This window comes from Caretta caretta, chromosome 12, assembly GCF_965140235.1.
Source record: "Caretta caretta isolate rCarCar2 chromosome 12, rCarCar1.hap1, whole genome shotgun sequence".
NCBI classification, from domain to species: domain Eukaryota; kingdom Metazoa; phylum Chordata; order Testudines; family Cheloniidae; genus Caretta; species Caretta caretta.
This window is the reverse complement of record NC_134217.1, coordinates 21,386,039-21,404,161: the sequence shown is the minus strand read 5'-3', so window position 1 is coordinate 21,404,161 and position 18,123 is coordinate 21,386,039. Positions and strand designations below refer to the sequence as shown.

At 38.5% G+C, this 18,123-nt stretch overlaps 1 protein-coding gene across 5 annotated transcripts in view; it reads right to left on the bottom strand.

Moving 5' to 3' along the window:
• Positions 1-813: 813 nt before the first annotated feature.
• URI1 (URI1 prefoldin like chaperone) overlaps positions 814-18,123 on the bottom strand; it is a 58,415-nt gene continuing 41,105 nt past the window's right edge. For 4 of the 5 annotated variants that reach the window (XM_048816349.2, XM_075118386.1, XM_048816351.2 and 1 more), the window contains 7 exons: positions 17,942-18,033; positions 17,658-17,718; positions 11,291-11,471; positions 8,372-8,633; positions 6,835-6,977; positions 4,368-4,626; positions 814-1,623 (listed from right to left, as the gene is read on the bottom strand). In XM_048816349.2, the coding sequence (XP_048672306.1) occupies positions 1,438-1,623; positions 4,368-4,626; positions 6,835-6,977; positions 8,372-8,633; positions 11,291-11,471; positions 17,658-17,718; positions 17,942-18,033 (1,184 nt within the window). In that variant the 3' untranslated portion in view covers positions 814-1,437. The remainder of the gene's footprint in view (positions 1,624-4,367; positions 4,627-6,834; positions 6,978-8,371; positions 8,634-11,290; positions 11,472-17,657; positions 17,719-17,941; positions 18,034-18,123) is intronic. The other variant, XM_048816352.2, reaches the window with a different exon arrangement.

Here is an 18,123-nt window from a genome sequence, read left to right as displayed (position 1 = left end):
GGGAGCTTATATTCACTTGCAAAAACAACTGTTCGCAACCTAGGTGAGCTGTTGGGTTGGTTCTGGGCAGTTTTAGCAAGGAAGTTGCATTTTAAAGCCAACTTAAAGATAAATAATGAGTTTTTTAATTACAGAAAATGTAGGAACAAATTTAAGTTTAAAACCAGGAAGAGATGTCTCCAGTCCCCCAAACTGCCTTCCTGGGTGTGGCAGTGGACAGTTTACACCACAGGAACAGAGACAAACCCGAGAGCGCAGGCTGCAAGAGCTGGATAGATCCTGGCCCAAAATACTTTTCTGGGAGTAGTGTTAGGAGACTTGCTGTCCAAATGAGATGGCCAAGGCCTGGAAAGCCAGATGCTGGTGGGAACAAGAACTGTGCAGGGGGGTAGAAGGAATGTCACCTGGGTAACCACATGGTTAAATCCACAGAACCCTGGGCCAGAGACCAATCATGTCTATCTGCTGCTTCAAGACATTTTGCCTCAGTTCTCAGCGCCTTAGTCCTGTTAAGTTTTGAAATAAAATTGCAGCAATCAAGACATTTAGCAGCCACCCTCTCTGGGTATTTCCATGACAATTAAAATATTATCTGAATATATAAAAACTGGGGATTCTGTAACCATAGTCTGGGTCTATGCTCCTCTCCCTATGTGCATGTAGTTGCCACTGAAATTAATGGGTGTTTGCTACACAAAGGGGAAGAGAACAGACTGTGTGTCTATGCAATAGTGAGGAGTTTCAAAGAAGAAACTCTTTCCACATTTTCAGTTCTTAATAAATCAACAAAAAAACAAAAACAAAAGTCACAGCTTTGTTTTTACTTGAAAAGTTTAATTTTACAAAATACCATTTTCCATGAAAGAAACTTCCCTTCAGTGTACATGAACACAGCATTCTGTTTTAGAGATCTGTACAGTAAGATATCAGAGAGGTTCAATAGAAGGAAAAAAACCTGAATTTTAGCAGGTACCTACAACAATGTGGATACAAGAGTGTCTTAAAATGCTAAAGCAAGTAATGAAATATAATTGTTGAATCAATTTGAAATTTGAAAAGTTTCTTTAAAACTGTCCAGATGGTAAGTAGGACATCACAGCTGGTACAAAACTGCCTGTATATTTAGGTTTAAACATAAAACCAATGGCATATGAAGAGAAATCTTTGAAAAATAATTCCAAGTGCTGTTATCATAAGGCAAACATATACAAAGGTGCTGACCACATACAGGGAAATTGACAAAATAAACTGAATATTGAAGTGTTCAAACATTTTTTTTTTAAATATCACCAATAGAGGTCTATTAAGATAAACAATGCCAAATTAACATAAGATACCTTTTTACTAACTAGGCGTAATGCACATAGTTTTACATAATCTCAACAAATGTGAAACTAAGCGTTAATATTCAAACTTTCAATGTGTAGGCAGCAGGGCCTAGTTTGTCTGTTGCATTCTGGCAGCTTTGAATTTTGAAATCCTCTTTGTAGTTTCTTCTGATGCCTCAGACAGAACTTCCTCTGATTTTCGCTCCGGAATGGTAGGCAGGACAGGGTGAGCAATGCTTGGGTGTAGTATTAAGGGAGACAAAGGCTCTTTTTCTATAACAGTTCCAGAAAAAGCCTACAAGAGAAAAGAAAACTCAGAATGAGCTAATAAAATGCAGATGTGAAGCTCTGCCCATAAGGTCATTACCCTATATTAGCCTTATTAGGATAGTTATTTTTTTTTAATCAAAAGTAAAGAAATATCTTTAAATCAATGGTAGTTCCTTGAATAAGTAACCAAATTGTAATTAACCTCAAAATATAGCTTGTTCAAAGTAATCTGAATGAAAGATAGTGTTTTAAAAGTACTACTTAATCACATTCCTAACTGCATAAATGATCTGAAAAAATTGCTTCCCACTGATACATGTTCAAGAAAATAAAATAGATGATGCAATAGGCAATTTCATCTTGGATAACAAATGGGAAAAATTTGCAGATTTTAGGTCTGTCAGCATTTCCCCTCATACGTCATATTTTCATGGCTTAATATCTTGGCCTTTTCTAATTACATCAAGATGGCACCTAGAATACAAGTTTACCTATATTTTGTTGGTTTTCATTTTTTCTTTCTTACCAAAAATGATCAAAAAATTGGTCAAGGCAGTTTAAACTTAAGAGAGCAACAAATGATTTCCAATTCTTTTCTTCCTTTATAAATTCCAACTAAAACCATATGTGCTTAGTATTTTAAAATTACAATTTCCAATATAGCTTTTTTGCTACATAAAGAAAAAACAAACAGCCAGGATAGTTACAATTTGAAAAGCAGCTAGTAAAAAACTCTTTTTCATAAATGCTTTTAGTATCAGCCATGGGCTTACAGTATGCATAACACTCTGCTTATGCAATATAAAATACAACATTTTCAAAAAGTCACAATATTATGTGCCAAAAATTAAAAATGGTTCAGGGCATTTCAGAAAAAAGGTACACTAATTTACACCCAAGATTTGATCATTATATTGGGCGGGAGGGAATAGATACCAGATTTATTAAATCTGCTCTTTTAAGAGAGTTACTCAGTTGCCAAGGAAAACTCAGCAAAACAAAATAGTCACTCTTCTTGCAGGACCTGCAAAAAAGTAAATGTTTTTTGTGCTGTACTCCAACAGCTAAACTAAGCCCAAAGCTGTGCCTGTTTTGCTGATTTGTTCAATAACACCAGTGTCATTTTTATAAAAAGGTAAATAAAATGCAGCCATTGATGTTCTGCTGCATTAGGAAAAAAGAAAAAAAATCAGCACATGGCAAATGTTGCCAGAAAAATAATATACCTCAAATAACCATAAAAACAACTGAAAGCAAAACAACAATTTTTTTTTTTAAAAGTGAACGTCCCTTTCATTCTGACTGGAGCATTTTGCTCTGTGTGATATAATTACATAAAAAATACAGAGATACTATAGATACATGCCCTATTCAGAGAATGGATTGATATAGGAATGATTTGTTATGGTTTTACAGTGACCAAAAGTGTACTAGATGGTCAACATACAGAAGATACAGTCTCAGCCCCAAAAAGGTTTCAGAGTAACAGCCGTGTTAGTCTGTATTCGCAAAAAGAAAAGGAGTACTTGTGGCACCTTAGAGACTAACCAATTTATTTGAGCATGAGCTTTCGTGAGCTACAGCTCACTTCATCGGATGCATCTGATGAAGTGAGCTGTAGCTCACGAAAGCTCATGCTCAAATAAATTGGTTAGTCTCTAAGGTGCCACAAGTACTCCTTTTCTTTTAGCCCCAAAAAGGTTACCATCTATAGGGCTAACCCTGCAAAAGAATCCATGTCAGCAGATCCTTACGTCCCGACTGAATATCTTTAAAGTCAATGGGACTCCATGCAGGCATAAGGGCTGCCACATGGATCCCTCAGCAGCATTAGGGTCTAAACAAATATAACGAGTGGATAGAAAGAAAAACAAAAGGGGCATGAGGGTTACAACAACAGGACCATGTGGCTGTTTACAGAGTAAAGCATGCAATAGGTCTTCTGTGAGTCTACTTTTTCTTAAAAATAACTATGTTTCCAAAAGAAACCATTTCCCTTTGATGATGCCTTCTGTCCACAGAACTTCTGAAAATTCAATGTAACCTAACTTTTAAAAAATTGCTGTAATTTTCCATAACAAAAACAGAGGTAAAATATTAATCCCATGCATAGCATAGCAGCAGCCACATCTCATTTCTGAACATTTTCAATGGTTTTCGCAGCACATGCACCAGTGACGTACAATCTCTTTCATTTATGATAAGAAATTACCCAAGACTTTCCAAAGTCTTGGAAATATATTTGGTTCAGCTCTTCGATGGCATCTTGCCTGAAAGAGCAGGTTCTTCTTAAAGGCCGGAATGCCAAAAGTTGTGCTCTATGTCCGCTGGACAACCTCCTCTCTCCTCCTGTCATGGGACTCCGTAAACACTCTGAGGAGCCCAATGACACCATTTATTTTAAAATATAAAATAAGCCCTGGAGGTTCTCCATAATTGATGTGTTAACACATTAAGAGCCTACAGTATACACGAAATCGCCTTCCCTCCCTCAGATTAGCAATTAGTGCTCAGTGGAAGGGATACTGTCTATTTGCACAAAAGTGGCAAATAGTCAGCTCAGCTGGTTATCCCACAACGAGAGGAAAAGGATAAGTGCAGGGAGAAGAACGGTTCTCCTGGCAATCTCTCCCCAAAGATGAGAGAGGTAGGGAGAGCTGGAAAATTAGTTAAAAAGAAATTAAACAAACTGATGGTAGAGGCAACTACACTATCCAACATTTTCCTTTTTATCCATGACAACAATCAATAATTAATCAAAAAATGTACCTCAAATGTCCCTGATAAGGTTGAAAGTTTTTTTGGAAGATGCTCCTGCCCCTCTTCCTCTTCCTCCTCCAAGATCCCCTCACTGTTGTCACTGTAAGTAGCTTCATCATAGCTAATACTCCTCAGAACTCCTCGTCTGTCATCAAACTCAGCAGCACTGCTCTCACTGGTATCACTACAAACACTATTCTCTCTGCTTCGGGACTTCAAAATTGATTTACGAGGGATATATTCTCCATTCACAACATCAACAAAGACTCTATAAAGGAAAATGTTAGCTTTAATAAACTAGTTCAGGATCAGATGACAAATTTACAGTTATCTCACTTTGTCTTTTGTACAAATTAATTACGATTTGCATTTCTGACTTTTCAACTGCTGTATTACAATACTGTACCTTTAAAAGATACAATAAAGCATTTTCTTTACTAATGAACATGGAGTAATTCTGCAAGCCAAACACTGTCATGCCTCTATTAAAGGATTAGCTGGTATATTCCCCTTTTTGAAGAATGTGTATAGCTCTTAGATACTTGACAGAACAGCTTGATTTGCAAAATGTAAAGAAACATTATAGTCACAAGATGATTTTGAGGGTTTAATTTCTAGAAACCAAACAGAATGTTGTGATAACAGAAGGTTTTCTAGTGTGAAATCATTTTCAGATGTAGAATATAAAAACAAGTGCTTGAAACATTTACTCGCATAGGACAAGGAAGTTTTCCCAGGCAAATGCCATAATTTTCTTCAGCATCTACACTTTCACTAAAAATAAAATAAGTTTTTAGTTCATAGGGTTCTGAAGAAACCTTCCAAACATGAACAGTGTGAACTGTCAGAGAGTCCTCTTCCTGAGTCTACAGATACTGTTCCCATCCCTCTGTTGCTGCTCATAGCTTTCCCAAACTGTAATGATAATTGACTAGCATCAGTTAATTTCCACTGCTGCTCTTAGAAACCCTATGGGTAGCTATAAAACCAAAGAGAATCAGGACAATTTAGTACTGGTGCAGCTTGCCAGAGGAAAAGGTAGGTACTAGAACTATTCACTGGGGAGGAGAATTCAAAAACAGGTGAGGTACCTTAGGAGACACCTCAACAATACTACCTCACAGCAGCTGGGGGATCTGGGAAAAAGTAGTCAGCGCTGGGGTTTAATAGTGCAGCACTGAAATCAATTAAAGCTTTGCCACTGACTTAAGTGGGAGCAGAAGCAGGATCACAGAGAAAAAAAGTACAACAGCTCCCTTTCAGCAGCTCGAAAGTGGGATTTTTTTGTTTGTTTCTCAAGGGTTTCACATTTTCTACTCACTTACTAGCCTAAGACTACAAAACATACCAATCCTTATCAGGGTTCAAAGACAGCACCATGAATCCCTAAACCTTCTCTTGTCCCAGCAGTTGTACAGCTGTGGGGGTGGGCTGGACTTTTCACCTAGTTGTTGCCTCTGAACAGATTTTCAAAGGTATTTAGGCATATGAAGATGCAGAAAGGTGCCAAGAAGGTACCTAGAGGCTTTTGAAAATTCTAACTCTCACTGATTGCAATAGATCTAGGTGCTTTTGAAAACCCAACAGGTGCCTGTCTGCATCTTTAGACACCTAAATACCTTTAAAAATCTGGCCCCCTGTCTCGATCTTACTTTTGTCCTTTGTGCAGTCCTTTAGCTATCAGAATTCTGGTCAATTTTTCTTGCCCTTTGAAGGAGGGAGAGGAGTGAATGGATAGGGAGTGAACAGAGAAAGTCTGTTCTGTGAGCAGATGGGGAAGAGAAAGACTGGAATTAAAAGTCGGAAAAGATGGAAAAGGAGAAAAAGAGAGATTTTGTAGGGAAAGAAGAAATGAGAAAGAGAATATACCAGAGAGGAGGTAAAGCACATGCTGAAAGGAACATGCTCAGCTGGAGGGAGAGTAAGAAAACAGGAAGGAGACAATAACAACTCAGACAGATATGTCAAGGGAAAGAAACAATGGAGTGAAGCTAGAAAGAGAAAGAAGGCATAATGTGATGGACATGATCAGTTATATTTAAAAAATATTTAACAGGAAGTTGATTGACAATATGTTTAATTAAACAATTTGCAATGAGCCATTTCATTCCTTTAAGTTGCAGAAGATATGGCATGAAGCAGTGGGATAAATTTTAAAAGCACCGCTAAAAGGAATTATGATCGGCTCTTAGTTTGAGAAAATGTAACTCTCAGCAAAGCAGCATGCAATAGCTATGAAGTGTGGCAGTTTAAATGTGTGACAACCATGCAGGAGACACAAAAGTGTTCATTTCTTAAGATGTACACCCAGTCCCAAATGCTTCTTTTGGGAGACACTGGGCAGCTCCATTTTGGGGTAAGATTTCAAAGTTGCTGCAGGATGCTTCAAAAAGGATACACTTGAACATAAAAGAAGGCTTTACTTTTCAAGCGTGCTATGGGAAAAGCAGGGCAGCCAACACTATACATTACATACCGGTAAATGTCTGCTGGTGTTTTGATGTTAGGCAGTTCTGGAGCCAAGTGTCCATTGCCATTGCTATTCTTCCTTTTACGTTTGGCCTCTTCTTTCTTTTCACTAAATTTCAAAGTAGTATTTTTTCCTGTGTTTATTCTTACCTGAAAATGAAAACACAAATTGGTCTAAAGTATAAAAATGAAGCAATCACGAGGTCAAGGATCAAGTCAGTTCATGAATTCTTCATATCCAAGCATCTGGGGGGCTACAGCTAAACAACAAAATGTAATGACAGTGACATTCTCAGTACTCACTGTCTCAATATTATGAGCAAAATTCATGTGCATTAGCACTTAGTGTCAAGAAATAGCTTCTTGCACCAGGATTGGGTAAGCATAAACAACCTGATTATACATCAAACCATACATCCTAAATTATTAACTCCATTAACCATTAAGAGCTTAGTTTCCCCTGAATGCAATGTTTCTCTTGAATATAAAAGGCATTTTTAGAACACTTGGACCAGGGAGGCTACCTTTTAGAAATATATGACAGTGTGTAAACTTTAATATTACTTTTTTGTATCATTTTTGAGAATTCATGTCTGAATTGGGAGATTTCAAAACACAGAGCAGCAAAAGAAACCTTCTGAAATAAAGAGCCAAATTAAACTTTGTCTATAGTCAAGGTCCCAAATACAAGACATGCCATGGCAAGCTCCTTGTCAAGGTTTCACATGAATGTTTGACACAACATGTTGAATTCTGCGACGGCTTTTACATTTTACAATACTGCATGTCTAAAATAAATATAAAATGCATTTTCAGAAAAAAAAATTGATTCTAGGGCTGTAAGTAGCTCAAACAGTTAGAATTCTCCTGTAGTAACATTTTAGATGTGCTATTAGGAGTACAATCCATGGTTAGAGTCCAATGACAGATAAACTGGTAGCTACTATTGTTTCTGTCACATGAGAAAATCCTAGATATTAAAGATGTAAAAGACCTATTAGGACATCTAGTGCACTCCCACTCCCAACCCCACCAAAGCAGTATATCTGTTAGTGTTTTGTCCATTACTTTTTAATCTCCCAAGGGATGGGATCTTCCACCATTTCCCTTGAGACATTGTTCCCAATTTTAATGTAGACAGATTTCTGACTTATTTCTTCATGAGTCTTCATTTCACACTGGCTTTAGCGTTTAACGTCAGCTCTGGCAGGCTGGATGACTCCCTCAACAATATATCACTGCTGCCTCTTCCTTTGACTATAGGAGTTGCTCTAGATAACACATCACTCACTCTCCCCAGAGGATAAGGATGCTGCTTTCGTTGTGGTCCCTGCCTCTTTGAACCTAGTAAACAAGGAACTGACTTCAGCTCTGAACTCTGACACCATCTTACCCATGTGAGGTAGGTCCTTTTTTTGACTCATTAAAGCAATAGTATACTTTGTTGTCTGGCGCTATGGGGTACGCTATTTTAAATAAAGCATGTAGTATACAGACTATCTACATTATATGGAAATAAATACATTAAAAGTAATAGTACAAACCCTTTTAGGTTCAACAGTATGAGAGAAAAATATAGTTGGTACAAAATGATCAACTGCTAAATCATCTTCATCATCACTGTGATAATGACTTGGGCCATTAACTTGACCACTGAACAATTCTGAATTTGTTACTGCTTTCTGTACATTGTCCTGAGTAGTAGAGTCTTCCACTCTGTGTACCACATTCAGATCTGTCTTATCTTCTTTCTCCTCTTCAGAGGAGGTTGTATCTTCTCCATTTGCCTCAGTTGTATCAGGTGTCCTATAAAATGCAAAAAAATACTGAAGGAAAGAAAACTAATCAATACATATCATAACCTAACAAGATAACTTACAGAACAACATACGAAGCCACTGAATAATTTCCTTTACTTATGAGATGAGATTTTCTGGCAGAGGTTAGGGAAGAACAATATCATGCATGATATAATTCTTTTTTAAGGGCCAGACTGTGGAGCCCTTACTCATAATGGAACCACTTCAAAAACGAAATGCTTACCAATACAAACAAGAGAGCCACAATCTGGTCTTAAGTCATAATTTTTGCTTTAGGACCAAAACTGCTCTAAGGATGGTCATTCACAATTAAAAGAGTTGTTTACTGAGGAGTTGTACACAACAGGTCAGAAATGCGAAAGGTCCAACTATAATACTAGCTTACCCATCTTGTACACTTTGGGCCGGAATCTCTCTTGCAACCAAGCTCTAATCAGTGCAAGAGACAGATTAGGGTGTCAGGGAGCTGGTTACAGCTCCGTGATCAAGGGCCTTTCTGCAGTAGCCCCAAGGCCAGTGAAAGCAACTATAGGGCTGCTCTAACTCACACCCTGGCACAGGGTCTCAAACGGCCCCTATGCCATTGGAGGATGGGAGTAGTGCAACTCTACTCTGCAATCCTCCAACCTCCTTTCCAAGTTGTGCCCTCTATGACGGGCATGGGAGGGAGGCAGTAGTCACAGGAGCTGCCTCTGCCATTGGGTAGTTTCCCTATGCCAGGAGAATGAGAGGATTCCTTCCTAGACATTTACAGGCAGATTCCAGCTCCTCTGTACCACTCAGGGGCTGGATTCCAGTAGAAAATCTGGCCCTTTATGTTCCAACCTTCTTCACTCTACCCTCATAATTAGAGTCCAATTCTTTTAGTTCTATCTATCTATCTGGGTGTTTATAGGCTCCATAACTGTATAATCCAAACACCTCACAAATGTTAATTAGTTTACTCTCACAATACACTTGAGGTAAGGAAGTTTTATTGTCCCCATTTCAATGATACAGAACGGAGGTATACAGAAATTAAATACATCCCGATCACACAGAAAGTCTGTGTCAGTCAGGCTCTGTACAAAGAAAAGGAGTACTTGTGGCACCTTAGAGACTAACAAATGTATTTGAGCATAAGCTTTTGTGAGCTACAGTTCACTTCATCAGATGCATTCAGTGGAAAATACAGTGGGGAGATTTATATACACAGAGAACATGAAACAATGGGTGTTACCACACACACTGTAACGAGAGTGATCAGGTAAGGTCTTCAAACTACAATTTGAGGACTTCAATAGCACAGATATAGGTGTGAGGTCTTTTTTAGGAGTGGTGGGTGAAATTCTGTGGCCTGCGTTGTGCGGGAGGTCGGACTAGATGATCATAATGGTCCCTTCTGGCCTAAATATCTATGAATCTATGAAGGTGAGTTATTACCAGCAGGAGAGTGGGGGCGGGAGGCGGGGAACCTTTTGTAGTGATAATCAAGGTGGGCCATTTCCAGCAGTTGACAAGCATGTCTGAGGAAGGGGGGAGGGGAATAAACATGGGGAAATAGTTTTACTTTGTGTAATGACACATCCATTCCCAGTCTTTATTCAAGCCTAAGTTAATTGTATCCAGTTTGCAAATTAATTCCAATTCAGCCGTCTCTCGTTGGAGTCTGTTTTTGAAGTTTTTTTGTTGAAGAATTGCAACTTTTAGGTCTGTAATCAAGTGACCAAAGAGACTGAAGTGTTCTCCGACTGGTTTTTGAATGTTATAATTCTTGACGTCTGATCCTGAGAGAGCAACTTCACTTTTTAACTCCTGAAAGAGCAACTTACAATTCCTGAAAGAGCAATTTCCCTTTTTAACTCCTGGAAGAGCAACTTACAACTTAACCCTCTCTGGGCCAGAGGGAGAGATGCTAAGCCTCCCTCTGTATCACTCAGCCTACTACCACCAAGGGTTCATACACTAAATATAAAAATCCTTCCCAGAATCAGAGAGAGAAACACTAAGTTCTCCTCTTAAGGTCAGTTTTGCTACAGCTGAGAATGTATGTACCTAGGCTTTTTCGGTTTGGAGTGGAGTGGCCCACCTTGATTATCACTACAAAAGGTTCCCCCCCCCGCCCCCCGCCACTCTCCTGCTGGTAATAATTCACCTTACCTGATCACTCTCGTTACAGTGTGTATGGTAACACCCATTGTTTCATGTTCTCTGTGTATATAAATCTCTCCACTGTATTTTCCACTGAATGTATCCGATGAAGTGAGCTGTAGCTCACAAAAGCTTATGCTCAAATACATTTGTTAGTCTCTAAGGTGCCACAAGTACTCCTTTATTTTGCGGATACAGACTAACATGGCTGCTACTCTGAGGCTCTGTACAGAGATCTTCCTTTATTATGAGCAGCTTATTTTAAGTTTCACATTGTATTTATTTTTGTGAATTTTAAGGTATTAAAAAGTATCCAGAGTTCTGAATGGATGTTTTTAGGATTTTCTCAGTTTATAATGGAAACAAAATCAACAACCATTCACTTTTAAACATGCAGTAATGCTCCTCAACCATCACTGATTTAAGTAAATCAACTGCAAAAAGCACCTATTTGTTCATACTAGTAAGGATTTTAATTACATCTTTCAGCCCAAACTTGCAACAGTAATATACCTGTCAAATTCACCCAGCATCTCTTCTCGTCTCTCAAGCTCTTCCAATCGGGCCCACAGTTCCTCCTCAGATTGGGAACAGCCCTTGGACTTTGTATCTGTCCCATTTTCTTGAAAATGTACCTCAAAAACATCTGACACTTTTGGCTTTGAATGAGGCTTGTGAGCAGTTCTGCGTTTTCCTGTGCAAAATAAATAAATGGTATTTAGCCAAAACATTTTCCATTTCAAATTACTGCTGAATTGTTTAGGTAATACTGTCAGTGAACCAGAACATTGTCACAGGATAATGCTACGGCAAAACAGAAACACTGATACTTCTATTACAGTGGTTTGGTACCTCTCATTTGATTTAATCATTTCCTCTAGTGGTGCACTAGTGTGACAGTTGCTCACTGTGCCATTAATTGGGGAAACAAACCTTCTTTGTGCTTTGGCTCACTTGGGACCAACTATCTATACAAGTAGATGTTTTTTAAATTTATGAAGTACAGCAATGTTACCTGAAAATTAGAGATGATTTACAGGACAAAGTGGGAAATGTAGCAGGAGCCCATGGTATCTGCACATCCCTCTTCGCGAAAAACCTCTCACCTATGTCTGAGGACTTCAATAGCTCAGACACAGATGAGAGGTTTTTCGCAGGAGTGGTGGGTGAAATTCTGCGGCCTGCGTTGTGCAGGAGGTCAGACTAGATGATCATAATGGTTCCTTCTGACATAAATATCTATGAATCTATGAATCATGAATTCACTTCACCCAACAACAAAAAGCCATTTTTAGCTTTAAGATCTTAGTTTTCTAATAACAAAAATGAAACATTTAAAGCTTCAGAAGTGGCTAGAGAAATTTGCTCCTCAGTGAACAGCAGCCACAATCAGTCACTGTGGTCATTTAAATGTTTCATAATCTGTTCAAATGGTAAACACATTTGTTTCCAGACTCATAGACCTTAAGACCAGAAGGGACCATCATGATCATCTAGTCTGACCTCCTGCACATGGCAGGCCACAGAACCTCACCCAACCACTCCTGCAATAGGTCCATAGCCCCTGGCTGAGTTACTGAAGTCCTCAAAACTTGATTCAAAGATTTCAAGTTACAGAGAATCCACCATTTGCTCTAGTTAACACCAGCAAGGGACCCATGCGGCAGAGAAAGGTGAAAAAATCCCAGGGTCTCTGCCAATCTGCCCTGGAAGAAAAGTCCTTCCTGACCTCATATATGGTGATCAGTTAGACCCTGAGCATGTGGGTGAGACCCACCAGCCAGACATCTAGGCAAGAATTCTCTGTAGTAACTCAGAGCTCTCCCATCTAGCATCCTATTTCTAGCCATTAGAGAGATTTGCTCAATACCAGACATGGATGGGCCATATGCCGTTGTCAGCAATTTCATCATACCATCCCCTCCATAAACTTAGGATTTTTTAAACAAGTGAGGGTTTTTTGCTCCCACTACACCTCTTGGAAGACTATTCCAGAACTTCATTCTTCTGATGGTCAGAAACCTTCATCTAATTTCAAGCCTAAACTTGTTGATGGCCAGTTTATATCCCTTTGTTCTTGTGTCAACATTGGCGCTTAACTTAAATAACTCCTCTCCCTCCCTGGTATTCATCCCTCTCATGTATTTATAGAGAGCAATCATCTCTCCCCTCAGCCTTTGTTTTGTTAGGCTAAACAAGCCAAGCTCCTTAAGTCTCCCCTCGTAGGACAGGTTCTCCATTCCTCTGATCCTCTTAGCAGCTCTTCTCTGCACCCACTCAGTGTGAATTCATCTTTCTTAAAGATGGGAGACCCGAACTGCACACAGTATTCCAGATGAGGTCTGACCAATGACATGTACATTGGTAATAAAAATTCCGTATTGCAACTGAAAATACCTTGCCTAATGCATCCTAGGATTGTCGTAGCCTTTTTCAGGGTTGCATCACATTGGTGGCCCATAGTCATCCTGTGATTGACCAATATACCTAGGTCTGTCTCCTCCTCTGCTGCTTCCAACTGTTAAATCCCCAGCTTATAGCAACCACTCTTGTTGTTAGTCCCACTTTGCACTATTAAATTTCACCCTATTTCTATTATTCCAGTTTTTAAGATTGTCCAAACCTTCTTATATGATGTTCTAGTCCTCCTCCATATTGGCAGTACCTCCCAATTTTAGGTCATCCACAAATTTTTTCAGTGCACTCCCACTTTCTGTGCCTAGGTCATTACTGAAAAAGTTAAATAAAATTGGTCCTAAGACTGATCCTTGAGGAACTCCAATAGTAACCTCCCTCCAGCCTGACAGTTCACCTTTCTGTATGACCCACTTTAGTCTCCGCTTTGATCAGTTCCTTACCCATCTTTCAATTCTTGTATTAATCCCCATCTCCTCCAATTTAACTAAATTTCCCATGTGGAACTGTATCAACTGTTTTACTGAAATCCAGACAGAATATATCTACTGCACTTCTTTTGTCTAGAAAATCAGTTATCTTCTCAAAGAAAGAGATCAGGTAGGGCTGCCATGATCTACCTTTTCTAAAACGATGTTGTATTTCATACCAATTACTGTTTAGCTCCATGTCTTTACACTCTCCTTCAAAATTTGTTCCAAGACCTTGCATACAACTGAGGTCAAACTAACAGGCCTGTAGTTTCCCAGATCACTTTTTTCCTTTCTTAAATATAGGTACTATATTTGAAATTCTCCAGTCATAGGGTACAAGCTTTGAGTTTATGGATTCATTAAAAATCCTTGCTACTGGGATCACAATTTCATGTGCCAGTTCCTTTAATATTCTTGGAGGAAGATTACCTGGGCACCCTGTTTTGGTCCCTGTGACAGAGTGCAGGGAGAGAGTAGGTGAACCTGCTCTTTGGTCACTTAGATGCTAATTAGTGCCCCAGAAGAAGCTGACTGGGGGTAATTAGCTAATCAGGCTGATGGGCTAAGAACTCAATTGGCCCAATCAGCCCAGGGATGATAAAAGAGGCACAGGAAGGAAGTGCAGAGGGGAGACAGGGAGGAACAGGGCTAGTGGAATCTAGTCATATAGAGGCCTCAGATAGGGAGACCTCTGTTCCCCTCAAGTCCTGCTGAGAGGGCCTAAAGCTCAGCAAATATTGTAAATACGTGGGAGCGCAGGAGACTGTGGTGATATTGGTGAAGGGAAACTGAAATAAAGTTTCACTGAGAACACACCCATGCAGAGTCCATGCGGTTTCTGGAGGGAAGAGGATGGGGTGGAGTTAGGCCCCTGTTACAGTCCCATTAAGCTCTCAGAGTTTGGCTTCCACCCTGAATGTGGTAATTTCTACTTCCATAGCCTCATTCCCATCAGCCACCTTGCCAGTGCCCCTATGCTCTTCATTATCTTTATTAAAAACTGAGACAAGTATTCATTTAGGTGTTGGATATCTAGATTATCTTTATTTCCACTTCATCCTCTGTGTTTAGTGGTCTCTCTTCTTTTTTCCTTGTTTTCTTTTTATTTATACGGCCAACGAATTTTTTTTACTTTTGGTTTTAATTTCCTTTGCAAGGTCCAGCTCTGCTTGGCTTTTGGCAATTCTCACTTTATTCTTACACTTCCACACCTCAAAGAGGTAGCTTTTCATGCTGATCCACCCCTTCTTCCTTTCCTTGTGGGCTTTCTGCTTTCTCTTAATAACCTGTTTGAGATGCTTGTTCATCCAGTATTGGCTGCAACTGTTCCTTATGAGTTTTTTCCCCTTGCTCAGGATGCAGGCTCCAGATACTTTAAGTCAAAGTTGCAGAAACTAATTCCAAACCTCCTTCACATTCTGATCCTTGAGTTCCTCGGTCCAGTCAACTTCCCTAACTAATTCCCTTAATTTTGTTTTAAGTTTACCAGCGAAAATCAAGGACTCTAGTTGCAGTGAACATATCTTACTATTTGTTTGGATAGTGCCTTGCACATTATGAGCAGTATCATAGCAAAAATGATCCCAGTGCCTCAGTTCCCTATCAGTAAAATGAGGATTGCATTTCCTTTCTTCTACCCTTTGTCTGGTCTTACGTATTGAGACTGTAAACTTTCCAGGACAAGGTCAGTCTCTTACTAGGTGTTTGTAAGAGCCTAGCACAGTGGAGCTGTGGCCTCTAGATGATACTGCAATGCAAATATAATCAATAGTAAAAAAAAAAAAATAAAAAATAAAAAAAAAGATAAACTCCTTTTTTAATGGAAAATCCAAAAGCTTTAAAGCATTTGAGAGCAGTCACAGAAACTTGCTGAGAGCCTCCCTCTTCATGAGTTTATTCTTGAAGCCACTTTTAAAGCATTAAGAACTTTTTTGGTTAAAAGGTATCGCTGCTCAAATGTGGTAGTTTGTATTTTAGCAACTAGATATCAAAGTCTCAGAAGCAACTATAGAAAACAAATTCAAAATAGTGCCTGAAAGTAGCATGTTAGGATGTTAGCCAAAGCTCTTTTAAGTGGACAACACTATACAGCATACCATTAACAAAAGGCTGAATTCAATTTTTACCGAGACTTAAATATAAAACTGTGGTAAGCTATCAAGCAATCTGAATGGCTTACACAGATTTCATTTGATATAAAAGAAGATGACAAAATTAACAAATAAATATTGCTTTTTGTAAATAAAATTTGAAAGGACTGTTTTCCAATATATTTCAATTTTATTTTTAGGTTTTCCTCTTGATATTTGATTTGCTTATGTTACCCTTCAGTACCAACAACTTGGCTACTCAAAGATAATTCAAGATATCTTGAAAACTGGAGTTTCTCAAGCGTGCCAGTATTTTGCACTTCTTACTTCGGCAATAATGCCCTGAGTAAGGAAAGCACAACAGGGCACAATAAACTCATACAGCGACCAAAAGTAGTACAGAGAAGACTGGAGAGATAATGACATAATAGAGAGACATTTTAGATACTGTTCTTTGCTTCCTCAAAGATGTAACCATTTCTCTGTCACCAAGAATGATGCCCAGATGATCAAAGCCAGGCTTGCCCTAGCGCAGTTGTTAATTAATATCATTTGGATACTTATCTCTCAATCTCAGAGAATAAAGCATCAATGCAAGAACAGTGATAAAACAAGCAAACAATCTATCCTTACATATTTTCACAAAGAATAAGTTATCTTCAAGAAAACACAGCTAATGAAGGTATAGGATACAAGAGAGATTCAAATGTATATAGACCATAGATGAAATCTGAATCAGTAGCTATCATGAGACATCAAATTGGAATGAGTATTTATAATATAATGTTGCCGTAGTAAAAGTTTAATATACTAATATGTAAGAATAGGCCCACTTCCCAGAATGCTAAAAACCTATATTTTGCTTCATAACTGCCAAAGGTACTGGTGACCTTTGTCCTTCCAACACTGAAATTACTGCCTCCACCTTCAAGTGCAAGGAATTTACTGATTTATTCCATGAAAAAGATCCCAATGCAGTATTATGTCAGCCAATCAAACATCTCCAGTTCATAACCCACTCCGATCTCCACATGTCCTACTGACACTGTATTTTCAGCAAAGAAAACCAGTGTTTCTTCTACCCTTAATTCTTTTCACCTTTTGAATACTGTCTCAAATAGCACAGAACACAACTATCTTTCACCATTCCCCTCATCAAAAAACACTCCCTCTTTACACGCTAAATTTCCCATTGCTAATTTTTCTTTCTTCGAAAATCCTGCAGTGACTTTTCACATATATTTCACTATTTCTCCAAAAACTACATTTTGAGATTTTCTAGTTTGGCTTTCAATCCCTTCTCACAATAGTGAAAATGCCCTGGCTATGCTCAGTGTTCACCTCACCTCACATATGCCTGACACCCCCTTCTCATACTTCTTGCCCTCGCTGCTGACACTATGTGCAATGACATACGTCCCAAGGAACAGATGAAGTCTGAAACTTAGTCCTCCTAGTTTCACTACTACCCATTCTTTTGTGTGACTCAGAACAGACATGTGTCTATACTGTCACTAGATCTTTCTTCTGTGTGTCCCCCAGGAGTCAGTCTGTGGTCCTTCCTCCTTCTCGATTTGGTCAACTCCTCTGAATTTGTAACATTGGGGGTTTGTTTCTCTGAAGATTCCGAAATCTGGTTACTGAGCTCTCGGTTGGTAACCTAACCCTCCAAGTCAGGATTGTAACACAATGGCATAATCATGTGGACTAAGCCTCTGCTTACGTTAACTATGCTGTTCTGTGGATAAAGAAGGCTTAAATCTCTACGGCCTTTCCTTTAAACTCAATAAAAATAAATTTAAAAAACATATGAAGTCTGCTATCATAAATATAAAATAAATAATTGTTTGAATGTTACTCAATTTAAAAAGACCATTTTACTGATTTGTAATAGTCATTTACCTTTTGTTTCAGTGCCATCATTTTCAGCTTCTTCTCTTATATCAACAATATCACCTGCTGCCTAATTAGAAAGATATTAAATCATTACTTTTTACAATGTTATGTTTACTAGAAATAGAAGTATTTTAATATAACTTGCTTAACTAACTGCAGCCATATGCAACCGTAGAAAAGAGTGACTGCATTACTTCTCTACATGTTTTTTATTAATCTGAATATTCATGTTTCTCTAGATTTCTATTTTAGAAACTGGTTAGGTTCAGTACTAAAAATTAGACACTTACGTCACTCATCTTCTGCAAATCTTCTGTGAATTCAATTCTGGATTCAAAATTCTTCATGACTTTTTGCAAATCATCCAGTGCTTTCCTTACGTCTGAAATAAACACAATCACTATACAAAACATGGCATATGTAAGAGCGGCATTAACATTTTAACTGTAGTAATTTCATACTGAAAATGTAG